Source organism: Loxodonta africana, chromosome 3 (genome assembly GCF_030014295.1).
Source record: "Loxodonta africana isolate mLoxAfr1 chromosome 3, mLoxAfr1.hap2, whole genome shotgun sequence".
NCBI classification, from domain to species: Eukaryota; Metazoa; Chordata; class Mammalia; order Proboscidea; family Elephantidae; genus Loxodonta; species Loxodonta africana.
In genome coordinates this window covers 138990711-139006861 of record NC_087344.1, presented here as the reverse complement: position 1 = coordinate 139006861, position 16151 = coordinate 138990711, and the positions used below count along the sequence as shown (strand labels likewise).

Genomic DNA, 16151 nt, shown 5'->3' with positions numbered 1-16151 from the left:
AAGTTAACACACTCAGAAAGTTGGAAATCCAGATTCTAATATTCTGTCTATAAGATGAAGAACTATTTTCATATTATAAGAAAGCTTGAGAGACTCAAGTGAAGATGGGCAGCATGCATTGTGGCCCATGTAGTTGTAGTAGGTGGATGGAGCATTGGGTTTAAATAGTGACTTTGCCCTATGTAATGTACGGTCCTGGGTAAATCATGTGAACTCTTTGAACCTCCATATTTTCTTTTGTGAAATGGGGCTAATAACTTCTATTTGACTGAATTACTGCATTGTTAAATGAGATAGTGTATGTGAAGTGCCTAGTTAGAAGGAAGTGCTCAATAAGTATTAGTTTTCTTTCCCTTATCAGCCCACAGCTCCTGTCAACGTTTTATTTACATTTTGATTTTTTTTTTTGGTGGTAGTAGATTTTTAAAACAGTGCTAGAAGAATTTGTTCTGCACTAAAAATGTATGATTTATATAAATATTCTTAATATCCACAGGTAATTTTTTTTCTTAACATACAAAGTCAGTATAAATTTTTAAGTTATTTTATTGTCGTAACAAAGCTCTCAAGTGAGCCTTCAGTATAAGATAGACTTTTGCTGGTATCAAAAGACAGTATTAAATAACATCTTAGTTACTGAGTATGCATGTTTTTATTCCTGAAATTCTTTGTGTATTATAAAGTATAATCTGATTAGAAGGGTTCTGTTATATTTTTTAAAAACTGAATACCTGTTGAAGATTTCATTTAACTCGTTATTAGTAAGGGAATAGGTAAGATGTTACAATAGGTTCAGGTATAAATATTTTGATCTTAAAATACAGACATATAAGAGGCTCAAGAAGGTTTGTATATAAAACACTTATTTGTTATCTAAAATGTTTTTGCTGTAGGGTGCTTTCACATAAGAAAAAGAAATCATTGAATACTTCTTCCATAAGAGTTAGATGGGCCAGGGCCATCTTGTTTTAACCTCACGATAACCTTTAGAAGTAAAAACTATTTTAATACCAATTTTACAGATTAATAAATTGAGGTTTGCTTGTCTGAGGTCACAGTGAAGTGATAGCCAGGCATCAAACCTCAAAGACTGTACTTTTCTTCCATGCAATAAAAATTTTTGTCTTAAATGGGTTACAATACACATGAGAAATCAAAAGGAGAAAAAGAAACCTTCCTATTGAAAGGATACAGAAAGCTTCCATGGAGTAGGTTCTCCATTTGCAAAGTGCTTAGTTGCCATCCAGTTGATCTCTAACCATGATGACCCCATGTATGTCAGTAGAACTGTTCTCCACAGGGTTTTCAATGGCTAATTTTTCAAAAATTGATCACCAGGCCTTTCTTCCAAGGCTTCTCTGGGGGGATGCAAAACTCCTATCTCTTGGCTAACAGCTGGGACCGTTTGTGCCACCCAGGTACTCCGTACTTAGTCCCTGGTAATTGCTCTGTACTTAATAAGTGTTTTGATTGTTGTTGCTGTTGTTGTTATTACTATACATGGCATGAGGGTGGAAGAAACAAAATGAGCATAGAAATAGCCCTGAAAAGATGTGGAACATGCTTGGGTAATATGGAATTGAGCCCAGGGTATGTATGAGATATATGGTTAGAACCGTAGCAGGACCCGTAGTAGAAAAATCAGAATTCCATTAAAAAAAAAAATTTTTTTTTTTTTTGTGGTATTTAATTTGTTACCAAATGGAGGAATCTTGAGTGTTTGATAGTGGTGGAGGAGTATGAAGGGACACTCATGTTTGCAAGAAATCTAGGATAGTACTGAATACGTAAGAGTACACGGAGCCTGAAGGTTGAAGGCCAGTTAGGAAGTTATTCCACGAGCTGGGTAATACACAATGGAGGAATGGACCGTGGTGGTTCGTACAACGGAGAGGTGGAGAAAGACTTGGGAAATGTCTAAGGATCAGAATCATTAAAAAAAAAAAAAAAGAATCATTAGCCATGATAAATAACTGGACATGAGAAGGGAGAATAAAGGGTAGGGAAAATAACCGATTTTGAACTTGAGTTTGAGATATCTAAATACAGCAAAGGGTCAGGGACTTGAATAGATGTCCAAGTTAGAGGTACAGATGTCGGCATCATCTTTATAGAACATGTGAAAGGAACCATCAGAGTGGGAGAAGGGGGAAATCTCCAGACTTCCTCTAGCCTACAGCTCCTATAGGTTTTAGGCATCCCTGTTTACTCCTCCTCCTCAATCTATCTTGTTAGTCATCTGCACTGGTCAGGCTCTTTCCAATCTCAGGGACTTTACACTTGCTGTTCCCCCTTCTGGAACACACTCTCTCCTATTCTTACATGGTTGGTTCCTTCCTACCCATCAGAATTTCCCTGGCTACCCTATGAAGAGTAAGTTCCTCCTTGTTTCTATTTCAGGCCCAGTTGTTTTTGCCATAGCATTTACCATAACTTGCAGTTTATTTGTTTTTGTATCCCCCACTAAAATGTAAGCTCAGCCAGGCAGAAATCATGTCTGTCCTGTTTATAGATGAATTATCAACAATTACTAAGTGCTTGGCAGGTTTTTAATAAATATTTTTGAATTAGTAAATGAACAAAGGTGATTCTGATTCCCTGAGGGATTATAATATGATCCAACCCTGTCTCATTCTCTTTGCCTTATCTCTCACCATGTGTCCCCTTTGGCCTAGTTAATCTCAAGCTCTTGTTGTTTTTTGAAAATTCCAGACTTTTTTTTTACAGCTTTATGCTTCCTCTCATGTTTTCATGGCTTGAGATGTCCTTCTCTGGTTACCTATTTAGGAAAATCTTTTATGAGCTCAAAACTAGTCTTAATTAGCATCTTGTCAGGGGAGTTTTCTTTAGAAGTTTCTTCTCTGAAGATGGCTTTCCCAGCACTCACCACATGTGCTGTATAGCTTATATGTCCCATTCCCCTGTGGATGGTAAGCTCCTCAAAATGAGGGAACATGCATCATTTGAGTTCATACCCTTATCCCTTAGCCCAGTGCATGGTACATGCTATTTGATAAATATTTGCTGAATGCATGAAGAGCTTGATGAACAAAAGGGGGAAAGCAGAATGGTATATTGGATAGAACCAAGAGTACCTAGAAATATACCTAATTAGCTATATGACCTTGGACAGTTACTTTCACTCTTTAAGCACCTGTGACCTCATTTGTAAAATGGGAGAAAACGCTAGTACCTACCTTTGATCTTTATAACATTCAAATCAGCTTTATGCAAAACATTTAGTGTGTTTATCTTAGACATAAGAAACATTTACTCAACGTTAGACCCCAGCCCTGCCTGGTCTGGTTTTATGACTCTACTCATGTCTGGAGGTGAGAAACTATAAGAATGGTGTGTTAGGTGGTATCTTGCTGGACAGAATACTATGATTTTTATTCTTCCAGATTCTGAGTCTCTCTGCAAGCTGCACATGGAAAATGAGTTATGTTTTGTATAAACATCTTAGATAAGAAAATCTTCTTAATGCAAAGCAGGAAGTGAGTGCAACAGAAATAAATTTCAGTGAGGTATAAACCTGTGTAAAATTGATTGCCATGGACTAACTCAAAGGCCTGGCCATGCTGCGGTTCTCCAAAGTAGTTAGGAAAAGAGCTAAAGCATTCTGTCTGCTATTTCTCATACCCATGAATTGTGATAAGAGCAGGCTGCAAAGGTCATAAACTTCTTTTTCCTTTAATCCCTATTAAGGGAATTTCTGCCTGGTGGTCAGTGTCTTGAAGAGGACTCAGGCATACATACATATATATATATATATATATATATATATATATATATATATATATATCCCATTGCCATTGAATCAATTGTGACTTATAGTGACCCTATAGGACAGAGTAGAACTGCCCCGTAGGGTTTTCAAGGAGCAGCTAGTGGATTCAAACTGCTGACCTTTTGGTTAGCAGCTGAGCTCTTAACCACTGCACCACCTGGGCTCATATATATATATATATATAAGCCCTGGTTACACAGTGGTTAAAGTGATCAATTGCTAATTGAAAGGTTGGCAGTTGGAAACCACCAGCAGCTCTGCAGGAGGAAGATGTGGCAGTCTGTTTCTGTAGAGATTTATAGCCTCTAAAACCCTATGGGGTCACTATGAGTCAAATCTACTTGATAGCAGTGGGTTTTATATACATAGGATTTTTTTTCATAATATCCTCAGAAGGCTGAAGAACTCCCTCAGTTCATTATATGTAAAAATGTCTCATCATATTGAGGTAGGGGTAATATATTACTACGGCATCCAAGTAGCCCTGGCACATTTATTTTTGGGGGGAACTTAGCTAAGCAGTTACCACCTCCAAAGGTTAAAATGCCCGCCTCCGCCCCAAGACAAGAGGGAACCAGAATCCAGTTTAATAAGCATCAATATCATACCACTACGTAAGGAGCGGAGTCCCTGGGTAGTGCAAAGGTTAACAAGCTTGGCTGCTAACCAAAAGACTGGCAGTTCAAGACCACTCAGAGGCACCTTGGAAAAAAGGTCTGGCGATCGATCTACTTCTGAAAAATCAACCATTGAAAACCCTGTGGAGCACAGTTCTCCGCTGATATACATGGAGTCACCATGAATCTGAATTAACTCAATGACAAGTGGTTTGGTTTGGTATGTAAGGAGTAATACTAAGAAACATGGATGCTTCCTATAGTGAAGATGGCATTTTCAAGGTAGACACACTGCTATTTTCTATTTGTCTCTACCCAGGGGCCTTTGCAAGAAACCTTGGGTAGTACTCAGTGAAGAATGCATTTGGTCAGAACAGAACCAAATTCAGTTGGGAAAGCTGGTTAAGAGGGACTAGAAGTGAAACATTTGAATAAAATACTTGTATTACCCTCATTAGATTTGAACTAGCAGTTGAATGGAATTTACTGTAGAACTAAGCACAAACTGTTCCACCTCTAAATTTAAATGGTGGTCAGGTGTATTAGATTCCCTGGGCTCCCATAACAAATTACCAAAAACTGGGTGGCTTAAAACACCAAAAATGTTATTCTTGTACACTTTTGGAGACCAGAAGTCTGAAATGAAGTTTTTGGCCTTTTGGGAGGCTCTGAAGGAGAATCTGTTCCATATCTGTGTCTTAGCTTCTGGTGGTTGCAAGCAATCCTTGGCTTGTAGACTCATCACTCCAATCTTTGCCTCTGTTCTCAAACAGAATTCTCCCTGTGTGTGTGCCTCTGTGTTCAAATTCTCCTCTTATAAGGACATCAGTCATTGGATTAATGCCCACATTAATCTAGTGTGACCTCATTTTAACATAATTACATCTGCAATGGCCCTATTTCCAAAGAAGGTTACATTCACAGATCTCAGGCAGACATGAATTTTGGGGAAATTATTCAGCCTTTTATATTATAACATGAGAGTGTATTTGCAAAAGAGGCAACAAAAGACCATGTTACTTAAAATGCTTTATAAAATTTTATTTGATATTATTCAGTCATACAGATTTTGTAATAAATGTGCATTACTAAAAGTACATAATGAATTTTTTTTTCTAGATTTACGTTTATCATAGAAATATGCCACAGCATAGTACTCACAGATTTACTACATACAGATTCAGATAAAAATATTCCCCGGAGAAGAGAGAAAGAATTTACATGATGCTAGTTACTGGTCGTGAAAAATAGAGAAATACAAAAATATTGTTTGGCAATTACAGAAAAATCTATATTTCCCTTGTATTCCATTAAGTTTGAAATTAAACAGAAACAGTAAAATAAAGAATAGCCAAATTGGTTTTGCACATTTAAGATATATTATCGATATTATATTTTTCGTTTTTGAATAATTGAGCACCTGACCCACTGTATAATTTGGGTTGTGTTCAAGCATTAATTGCTGTAATCACGAAGGTTACTATTAAAAGCACGCAAAGCAGATCTGTGCACAGCAGAACAGTGGTTTTACCCAGAGCTCCACCCTAACATCTTATCTTGTTAGGAACATAGTTTAAATATTTAAAGAAGAATGTCATGTTGATTCATTGGTGAGGAGCTTGGACACCTGTCCCAGGCATCAGTGGTGAATAGCACAGAGCAATGTGAATGGTTAGCAAATACTGTTGTTTTAAGTATCTAGCACTAAAAAAGAAGCAATTCAGCTAAGGATTCCTAGTAAAGTTTTACAAACCTTTTTTTTAGGCTTTCTGTTCCTGCCATAGTAAATAACTATCTGGTTTTCCTCATTTGTGTTTTTATGGCGCTTTCTTCATTTGTGCTTCCTACGTGCTTTCTCAGAAACAGTGTTAAAACTAAATGTAATTCTCAATTATAAAATGCTTCCTGGGAAACATTTTCTTGTATGTTAAAGCACACTTCGTTCCAAAATACTTAATTTCCTTTACAGTTTTTAGAAATCAAAGACGGATCACAGCATAGTGCAATTTGGAAATTGTCACATTAATTAAAACAGGAAAGTTAATATATTTCACAATGGACAACTGACCATGAAAAAAAAAATCCAATTAACTGCTACACAGTTATTTAACAACTGTCCTCAGAAAAGAGTTACATTTTACAACCATTAATTGAATGATCACTGGCAGTATACATTTATTTACTTAGAAATTTATTTAGAAATTATGTATTTTTTACTTAGAAATTTATTTTGAAATTATATCCTCTTTAATTTACAAAGAGCCGAAAATAATGATCACAATTAGAAAAGGTCAGCATATGTAAGTGGCATCAAAGTTCACAGCCACTGTTTCACAAATCACCTTAACACACTGGATTCACAGCTAAGGGTAAGCCTCTCTTTGGTTCATAAGGTGTTGTCCTGGAAACCATTCTGATGCAGTCGATAATAGGGCAGACGCTGAGACACAGAGTACAGCCTGTACACGAGTCAGTAACGGTGGGCAGGTGGGTTTCTGGATCAAATTGTATAGCCTGCAAACAGAAAGAAAGAGCATTGCTGTCACTGCCCACAAAGGTCAAGAATGCCCCGTTTAAGCATCAACATTTTCTCTACTGCAGTAGAGCTACCCTTCCAGACAACCACGCCCGGTACTGTGGTGCGACTATAGCAACAGTTGAGCTGCCAGAGCGGAGGGGAAAAGAAGAGAGAGAAAAGAAATTCTTTTAAATTAGAAACACAACGTTTAAAATCCCTTAGAGGTATTTTTCTTCATTGTGTGAGGAAAATATTTCCTGACATAGTAATTCTCTAGCTTTCTTTGTTCTGAGCAGAGCTCAGGTCTTTCCAGCCTTACCAGGATGGGTTGTTTTCTACCTGAAGACGATGGAGGTGTTGTTTTCTTTCCCACGTCCTCCTCCTCCTCCTATTCATACTCCTTGTTCTCGACAGTGGAAAAGGGTTACCATCAGAAGGGTCAAGGAACACACTGATTTGGACTTGAAATAATGCATGTCGATTTTAGAAGGAAGCAGTAGAAAAAAAATAGTTTAAGAGCGGGCTTTGACTTGTGAGGATTTCCAAGCCAATTTCAGGCGTTGTCCTACGATGCAGTGGCCAAAGCACTGACCGTTGAGGCAAGACACCTGGCTTCCTGGCCCCGCCCTGACGCTTTACTCAGCTGTGAGAACTGGGGCGAGGTCTCTAGCACTGAAGCTGCTCAGAATTTTTCAGAACAAAAATATAATTCTTGATTCTTCCTTCTTTTTTTAAACATGAATCAAATTATAATGAGCAATAAAAATACCTCGTGTGAAATTTAAGATTGAGATTTTCCTTAAGAAATGATTCTTTTGAATAATTATTTGTCTGTTAAAGAGGAATATTTCAAGAGTGGGAATAATGATATAAGTGTGATCATTAAGGAAACAATCCTATTTGAACAAGAACTGCAATTATAACAAACGTTAAGAAAACCTGTCCACATAAGTAGCTGCCATGTATAGTAAACAACATCTCACATTGCTGTTGGGATGTGTAGAAACTATTTCTCTTCCTCTTGCACTCTTTTATAAACAGAAATCCAGTGAAACGATTGAATAAAATTAAAGCAATACTTATGTATTAGGAATCTTATACTTTGAAAATTTGCAAAACAACTTGGCATTCAGCTGAACATTTTGGTTTTCTTTTTTTTTTTTTAGTAGAGGAATCAAGGACTTTCCAAATTTTTTTAATGAATAGTTATTTTTTCTCATTAATAAATCATATTACGAAAGTTGTACCAAGGCTAGAATTCCAAGATGGAAGTCATAACTTCTAAGATTCAAGATATTAAAACCCTGATGATACTATGATTTCAGTTATAGGACTTCTTGGCTTACCTTTGATTAATTAGAGGAAAGACGAAACTAAAGTGAATGTCATATGATTACCATTTTCAAAATAACTGTTAGAGATACTCTGCAGCTAGAAAAAAAGGTAATGAATTAGATAGAAATTGAGTTTCAAATTAACTCAGGAGAGTTTTTTTTTTTTAATTAAAGTATGTTTTTAATACCTCTAAAAAAAAAATTTTTTTTTTTTTTATTACGTGGTCACAGAGTATGCAGGATCCTACCATGAGCAACATGGGGCATATCCCCAGGTTGAATGAGATGAATAAACTTCAGTTTTTAGATGGAGCATTTTATTTTAGCAAATACCATTGATCATTTCTTAAAGGCCCTATTTTGACTTTATTACTTCTTTATGGGTTAATAAGTTTAATTAATGAAAATAACATTTTTCTGCAGTTTTTGGCAATTTTAACGTGAACTTCTATTTTGCTCTCTCCAGAGTCCATATTGGCGGCGGGGAGCGGTGGGGGGAGCCCTTACTTTCACAATAAACCAGGCCTTTGACGGAAACTTATGTTTAAAGACATCATTTATGATAATCATATGATCATGTTTTCATTCATTTCTAAAATTCAACCAGTTTAAGTCTGTAGTCATGTCAAAATATAAAAGCAGGTTATAAATATAGAGGAGATAACTGAAGAAGCAAATTAAAAGTCTATTTAATGCTTTCACAAAGAGAAATTCATAGAATGTTTTCAAGATAGCCCACCCTGAAGAGAACCGAGTTTCCACTTTGTCCTTCTTGCCCTGTGAAGGTTCTTAGTAGCTAAAGGATGAGGAACTATAGGAAGAATCAATTGATCATTTCATGAGCAGAAATGCTCTGGCTTTCCAGCTATAAAGGCCTTCCTGGGACCACAACTAGTTGGTGGTGTTGTTGTTTGGTGTCATCAAGTCAGTTCTGACTCATAGTGACCCTCTGTACAACAGAACAAAACACTGCCCAGTCCTGTACCATCCTCACAATGGTTGTTATGCTTAAGCCCATTGTTGCAGCCACTGTGTCAATCCATCTCACTGAGGGTCTTCTTCTTTTTCACTGACCCTCTACTTTACCAAGTATGATGTCCTTCTCCAGGGACTGATCTCTCCTGACAACATGTCCAAAGTATTTGAGACAGTCTTGCCAACCTTTCTTCTAAGGGGCATTCTGGTTATACTTCTTCCAAGACAGATAGTTTGTTCTTTTGGCAGTCCATGGTGTTTTCAATATTATTCTCCAACATCACAATTCAAATTCTTCTTCAGTCTTCCTTATTCATCATCCAGCTTTCACACGCATAGGAGGCAACTGAAAACGCCATGGCTTAGGTCAGGTACACCTTAGTCTTCAAGGTGACATCTTTGCTTTTCAACACTTCAAAGATGTCTTTTGCCGCAGATTTGCCCAATGCAATGTGTCTTTTGATATCTTGACTGCTGCTTCCATGGGTGTTGATTGTAGGGTGGGAAAGTACTTTTCCTTTTTTTTTTTTCTGGGGAAGAAGCTCAATAAATATAGAATGGAAGAGATTCTCTTTTGGCAGAAAGAATCCAGCTCTTTCAGTGTAATGGCAAGAAACTGTAGTTCTTTTCCTTTTCCTCTGTGTTAAAGCATAATGCTTTCCTAATGTTCATAAAAAAGGAGTCCTGGCAGCCTAATGGTTAAGCACTCAGCTGCTAACCAAAAGGTTAATGGTATAAACCTACTCAGTTGCTCTGTGGGAGAAAGACCTGGTGATCTGCTTCCATAAAAATTAGAGCCAAGAAAATCCTATGGGGCAGTTCTACTGTGTCACATGGGGTCACTATGAGTTGAAAATTGACTTAACGACATCCAACAGCAATGTTCATAATTGTGTACCTTTGTTTATTAGGTTGGATTTCTGCATACAATTTTATGAGTGATGAAACGATATTAAAATAAGACAGCACACTGAACAGCTTTCCTAAAAAGAAACAACAAACAAAAAACATCCTATGCTATGAGGGTGAGAGGACAGAAAGAAATGCCACCATTGCAAGCTTTTGACACATCTGTTTTAAATCACATACTTAAGTGCTACAGCTGCTAACCCAAGGGTCGGCAGTTCAAATCCGCCAGGTGCTCCTTGGAAACTCTACGGGGCAGTTCTACTCTGTCCTATAGGGTCGCTATGAGTCAGAATCGACTCGATGGCACTGGGTTTGGTTTTTGGTTTTACTCAGCAACAGAAGATGTGTTCTGCCACAAAAGCCAGAAATATGCCTCATGGAGTCTTTCTGCTAAATACAGGATGGATTCCTACCTGGTAGCCAGAGTCATTGCAGGTCATGTAGCATTTACCACAGTTGATACACATTTCTTCATCGATCATGGCCACAACTTGCTCTACGTTGCTAAGTTCACCAAACATTCCAAGGTACTTCAGTGCTTTTCCAATTACATCCTAAAAGAGAGACATTGAATTTCTTAGGATTCTCATTTTAGACATTTCCATATAATCATTAATGTCAGTCCAAATTTCCCTGTTTTTATATAATGTTGCATTAGGTTAACTTAGGAAGCTTTGGATATTGTAGTTCACATAGATATGCTTTTCAGGATAATCACAGCTAAATATTTCTCTCATCTGAAAGATGGGCAATATAGATACCTAGCTTAGAAGTACAAAACCTAATTAACAGCAATCAATAGAATTTTCTACTGAATAATCTAAAAACAGTGTTTCTGTGGAACAGGAGAAAGAAATGACACTCTTTTCAGTTGTGGCTTTTTCACAATTTTGGACCTTGAAGGATCCAAAAGTAATGAAAAGTGACAAAGGGTAATAATACACTAACATTTGACAACTTTATTTAGATTGCTAGAAATGAAGGAAAAAAGTATGATGCTATGTATTTATATCACTGTATTTGAATTCTAGATTTCATTTATAAATCTGCCCTGGTAGCACACCCACCTGTCATGTCTTGAAGAATATATTTCATTATTAAAACATTTTAATTTATGCTAATTAATCAGATTGATCTAATAGTTAAATTAGATGCTCTTTTAGTTTTTAAGAAGTAGAATTTTCTTCATTCACCACTGAAGATTTTTTTCATGTGGTTACACATTGCTTTGTTCTTCATATTAATTGGAAATGTGCTTAGTATGTGAAGCACAGACAATGTTTCATCAACAATAAGAAACACTTTGTTTCATAAAACAAAACAGAAGACTGCAGCAATTTTTGTCAAATTAGTATGCTGTCAAGATGGTCTGCTTTTGTTTTTAACTTTTAAGAAGAGAATCCTTTGTCTGAATTCAAGGTCCATGTTCAAGGATTGACTCTTTCCTAATGCCGTCTTTCCATATTCTCTTTGGTATTTTATTTTCTGCTCTTCTTTTTCTGACCTTGACTCTCCTTCTATATATATATATTTTTTTTTCTATTTGAGCCCTAAATGACAATACACTCATGACCACAAGCTTTCAAACTGAAAAGAAGTTTACATTATTGTATACAGTGCATTTCTCAGTGGGTAAGATGATAGAAAACTTTATAATGTCCTCACTATTTTCTTTTCAATGTGCTGACGGTATAATTTCAACTGTACTTCAGTCTGTTTGGGGTGGGCACTTGATGTCCAAATCAATATCTTCATCCTCAATTGCCCTCACAAACTCAAAAAATTGGCACCTTAAATTCACCCAGATTGAATTTATCATCATCAACACAAAACTGGCTTTTCCTTCTGATTTTCCGAGTTCTGTGAGCAGCATTAGGATTTTCCGATCACTGAGGCTTAAAACTCCAGGGTCATGTTTTGCTCCAACGTTTCTCTGCTCCACTATCTCATCTTTATCAAGTCTTCTGAGTTTAGCTTCTACAATATCTTTTATATCCTTTTTCCAGGTCTACCACCATCTTTAACAATGATCAATTTATTTCCCATTACTTTTCATGGAGTTGGAAGGGCCTACTTGATGAGTGTCATCCTTGTACCATTCTTCCTTTCCCAGTCCACCTTATAAAATGTCGCCATCTTAATCTAGACAAAAAGATATAGGCTAAATTTCCTACTAACCTGACTCAAAACTCTACTAAACTAAATACAGTCTCACCAGGCTGGCACTTAAGGTTTCCTACTAATATGTTTTCATCAATTTTATTGCTCATTCCCAATCACCTTGTGCTTCAGCTACACTGGACTCATGTTTCACACTGAATGCACTTTAAATGACTTCTCAGGGGCCTAATTTTATGTTGTGTCCTCTGTCTGGAATGCCCTTCCTTCATATCTCCACTGGAAAGAAAAAAAAATCCTCTACACTCTTCAAAGACATCTCAAATGCACCTCCTTCATGAAGCTTTCCTCCATCCTTCCTTTCTAAGCAGTGTGAAGAGGTGAACATCTTTCTCTCTTCTTTTCTTTCTCCTTCCCTTGCCACCTCCCCTTTTTTTCTCACATTCTATCTCCCCTCCCCACTCCCTTTCTTACTTGTTTTGATGGCCTATAGCATTTGTTTGTATCTATTTTGTGAAACTAATGATAACAGATAACTTATAAGTCCTTACTATGTATCAGGCCACTACTGTTATTTTTAAACATCTTATCATTTAAACATCACCCAGTTTATAGATGATGATACAACTATGACTCAAGGTATAAAATAAGTAAACAGTAAATCAGGGATTCAGACCAGTGCAGCCTGACTTCAAATACCATGATCAAAAGCACTCTACTCTGCTGACTCATTTTTTATCTCTCTATTAAGTAAATTCCACTTCATGTTACTGACATTTTCTATACTTGTCTTCGTATACTGCAGTCTTAGTTCTATTTATCTTTGTATATTATGGGGGTGTACTTTGCTCCTGTAGATAACTGAAATATCATAGGTGTTGAAATACTTGTTGAAATATATCTTTCATATATCTACATGCTACACATATAGCATAATATTAGGCACATAGTTGAATGGAACACTTGCTACCTGTTGATTTATTAGCATTACTATTAACAGGAAATTCAGAAATGGAGTTGAGCACTTTTTCAAAATGTAAAACAGTGATAATCAAAATATCTGAATGAGTTTGATATTTTCTAATAATATTTTAATACATTAAATATAGGAGAGTGCATCTGTTTATAAAAGGCTATTTATATGTGATAGAAAATCATTTCTTCAATCTACTAAATAAATCACTCAAAAGAGCTGTTGCACTGAATCAAATCATATATCGAATGATATCATCGGTCAATATTCAAAAGATGATTAAACAGAAAACTCCCTAATCAGCTTATATGACTTATTCAAAAGAAACAATGTTTTTCTCTAAGAAATTTTATTGTATGAAGCAAATCCACATTCCGTCTGAGTACATTAAATATGCCTTTTGCTCTATATTGGAGATTGGCTGTTGCCTTTTATTAAAACAGCATAATTTAATGTGAAACTAAATAAAACAAGATGCTTAGAGCCTTTAGAAGTTATTAGCACATGGCATTAAAAAGTCTCCCCTTGTTCACCACAGTTCTTTAAAAATTTTTTTTTTTTTTAATCTGGAAAAGGGTAAAAGAATGACAACTCTTTTAAATTATTTTGGGAAAGAATATCAAAGACAATGAATTATCACTCTATGTGACTGAAAATGTGGACATTTGTTAAAAACCTAAAGCCTCCAGGTAGTACTGGCAGCTTAGGAATACCCTGGAGAACATATCTGGGAACTTAGAGTAGCTGAAAGATGCATGTAATCAGAAAAACACATATGGCTGCACATCTTGGACACACATCCGTGGAGATTAAGGGAAGCTGCATTCATTATTCCAAGAAGGGTGTGAATACACAGAGGTCAGAAAATCTGGGGCAGCCATTCTGATTAGGGGAAATGCTTAAGTGTGAGTATGTGTGTGTGGAGAAATCTGTGCTAAATTCTTTAAATTATAGATGATACATTTGATTTAAATAAAAGTCCTTACCAAATTGTTGTGCAGGGCTACAAAATTCTGAATCCCACATTTGTCACAGATTATATGTTTGGGGTATCAAAAGTATTTTTTAAAGAGAGATCTGTCAGTATTTCTGGCTGATATTAAAAGTTTGGGGCCAAAGAGCAAGGAAAAGGAGAATTCCAAACTCATTGCTGATACATTGTACTCAATTTATTATGCTTAATATGAGTATGTTAGTTTTGGTCCTTTTTTTTTTTTTTACAGACAATTGAAGTATTTTTAAATTGTAACTTATCTGGTCTGTTAACTTCCTTTTTCCAGTGTCTAGTCTTCTACACACACGATTGATATGCTTTCTACAATTTTTGTAAATACCAAAAAAAAAGAAAAAGAAGAAAACCAAATTTGTTGCCATCGAGTCAATTCCAACTCATAGCGGCCCTACAAGACAAAGCAGAACTGCCCCAGAGAGTTTCCAAGGAGCTGCTGGTGGCTTCAAACTGCTGACCTTTTGGTTTGCAGCTGAGCTCTTAACCAGCTCACCACCAGCGTTCCTTCCTGTAAATAAGTGCTGTTCAATGGCTAGGACCAAGGGCAGAGGCAGAGGGAACTATTTAAATATTTAAATTATTTGAGTGTAGCTGTTCAATCTCCTTCTTTGTACCATTATCAGTATTACATGTTCTTATCTTATTACATTATGTTCACTACTTGCCTAATCAACAAAACAGGAAATGAGTTAATTTGGTTTGTTCTCATTGAATTTACGTTGACTCTTAATAACTTCTTCCTTTACTAAGTGCTTCCAAGTCAAAAGTTTAATGATCTTTGTAGAATAGCAAAGGGATTAGGACTCCAGCTTTCGGATCTGTTTCTATTCCCCACCCCCCACGCCGCCCCATCACATCCACCTTATCTTTCTCTAAAGAACCTGAAGCAACATTTATGTGTTCAGTATTGTGGCAAATCAATCTTACATAAAAATGCTTTCAAAAATATAGCATGCAACTCATCCTTGATATTCTATAAAATGCCCTCTGAGCTAGGAAGCAGAGAGAAGGACTATACACCCAGAAAGTGAGATCTTGAGTTTAAGTTCAGTGGAACTCTGATAGCAAGACTCAGGTTGTGTATGCTGAGATGGAGGGGAGAGACAAACCATGATCCAAGAAATACATAGTAGATTGGGAGAATAGGGTTAGAGCAGCAAGTAAATCAAGAGACAGGATAGAAGCAAATGAGAATCTAGGAACTGAAGTGGGTGACGGAGAGTGGAATGGGAGGGGGAGTAAGTGGAGCTTATTAGTGAAAGAGAAGGACAGATGGGTGAGGTTTAGATGTGAGGAAGGTTAGTTCAGTACAGATCCGTGGCCCAGATGACTGTATTCTTTTTATGTGGGGCAGGCTCAGCAGAAAGTTCTTGCCAGAAGCCTTGAATTTAAACTCATTTAAAGATGCTAAGAGTCTTTTTACCATATCATTATCTATCTTAGGCTTCAACTCTGAAATATGTTTTTCCTACCTTTTTCAGTTTTAAGAGCATTCTCTATGGGGATGATAGAATTATAATAGGGATGGAATAAAAAAAAATTCTAATTGTAATTTAACACTACACCATCTGCTATAAGTAGTGGGTATTCTTTTTTCTTTTAACAGATAAAAATACATTTCCATTTTTCTTAAGATTTTCTCCAAATTCAGACCATTTGAGGCTTGGAACTCCTGTCCCATCCTTAAATCTTGATGCCACTCTTTTGTGTTCACCTTCAGTATTGTGATCTGCCTTTTCTCATATAACTGCTAAACAGAGAGTTATCTAAATGCTTAATCCTTTTCTTTCTCCTTGGATACTTAGTGATTATACCATCAAATTTCTATTTGACAGCTTCTCATTCTTTTTTGATCCATCTATATGTTAGAGTCCCTAACTATGGACTTGTATCTATTGTTTTCTCTAA

General features: G+C 36.3%; 1 protein-coding gene across 1 annotated transcript in view; it reads right to left on the bottom strand.

The window, feature by feature from the left end:
• Window positions 1–5496: 5496 nt before the first annotated feature.
• DPYD (dihydropyrimidine dehydrogenase) overlaps window positions 5497–16151 on the bottom strand; it is a 972677-nt gene continuing 962022 nt past the window's right edge. The window contains exons 22-23 of the mRNA XM_010598084.3: window positions 10557–10697; window positions 5497–6921 (exon numbers count right to left, since the gene is read on the bottom strand). Coding sequence (XP_010596386.1) covers window positions 6751–6921; window positions 10557–10697 — 312 coding nt within the window. The 3' untranslated portion in view covers window positions 5497–6750. The remainder of the gene's footprint in view (window positions 6922–10556; window positions 10698–16151) is intronic.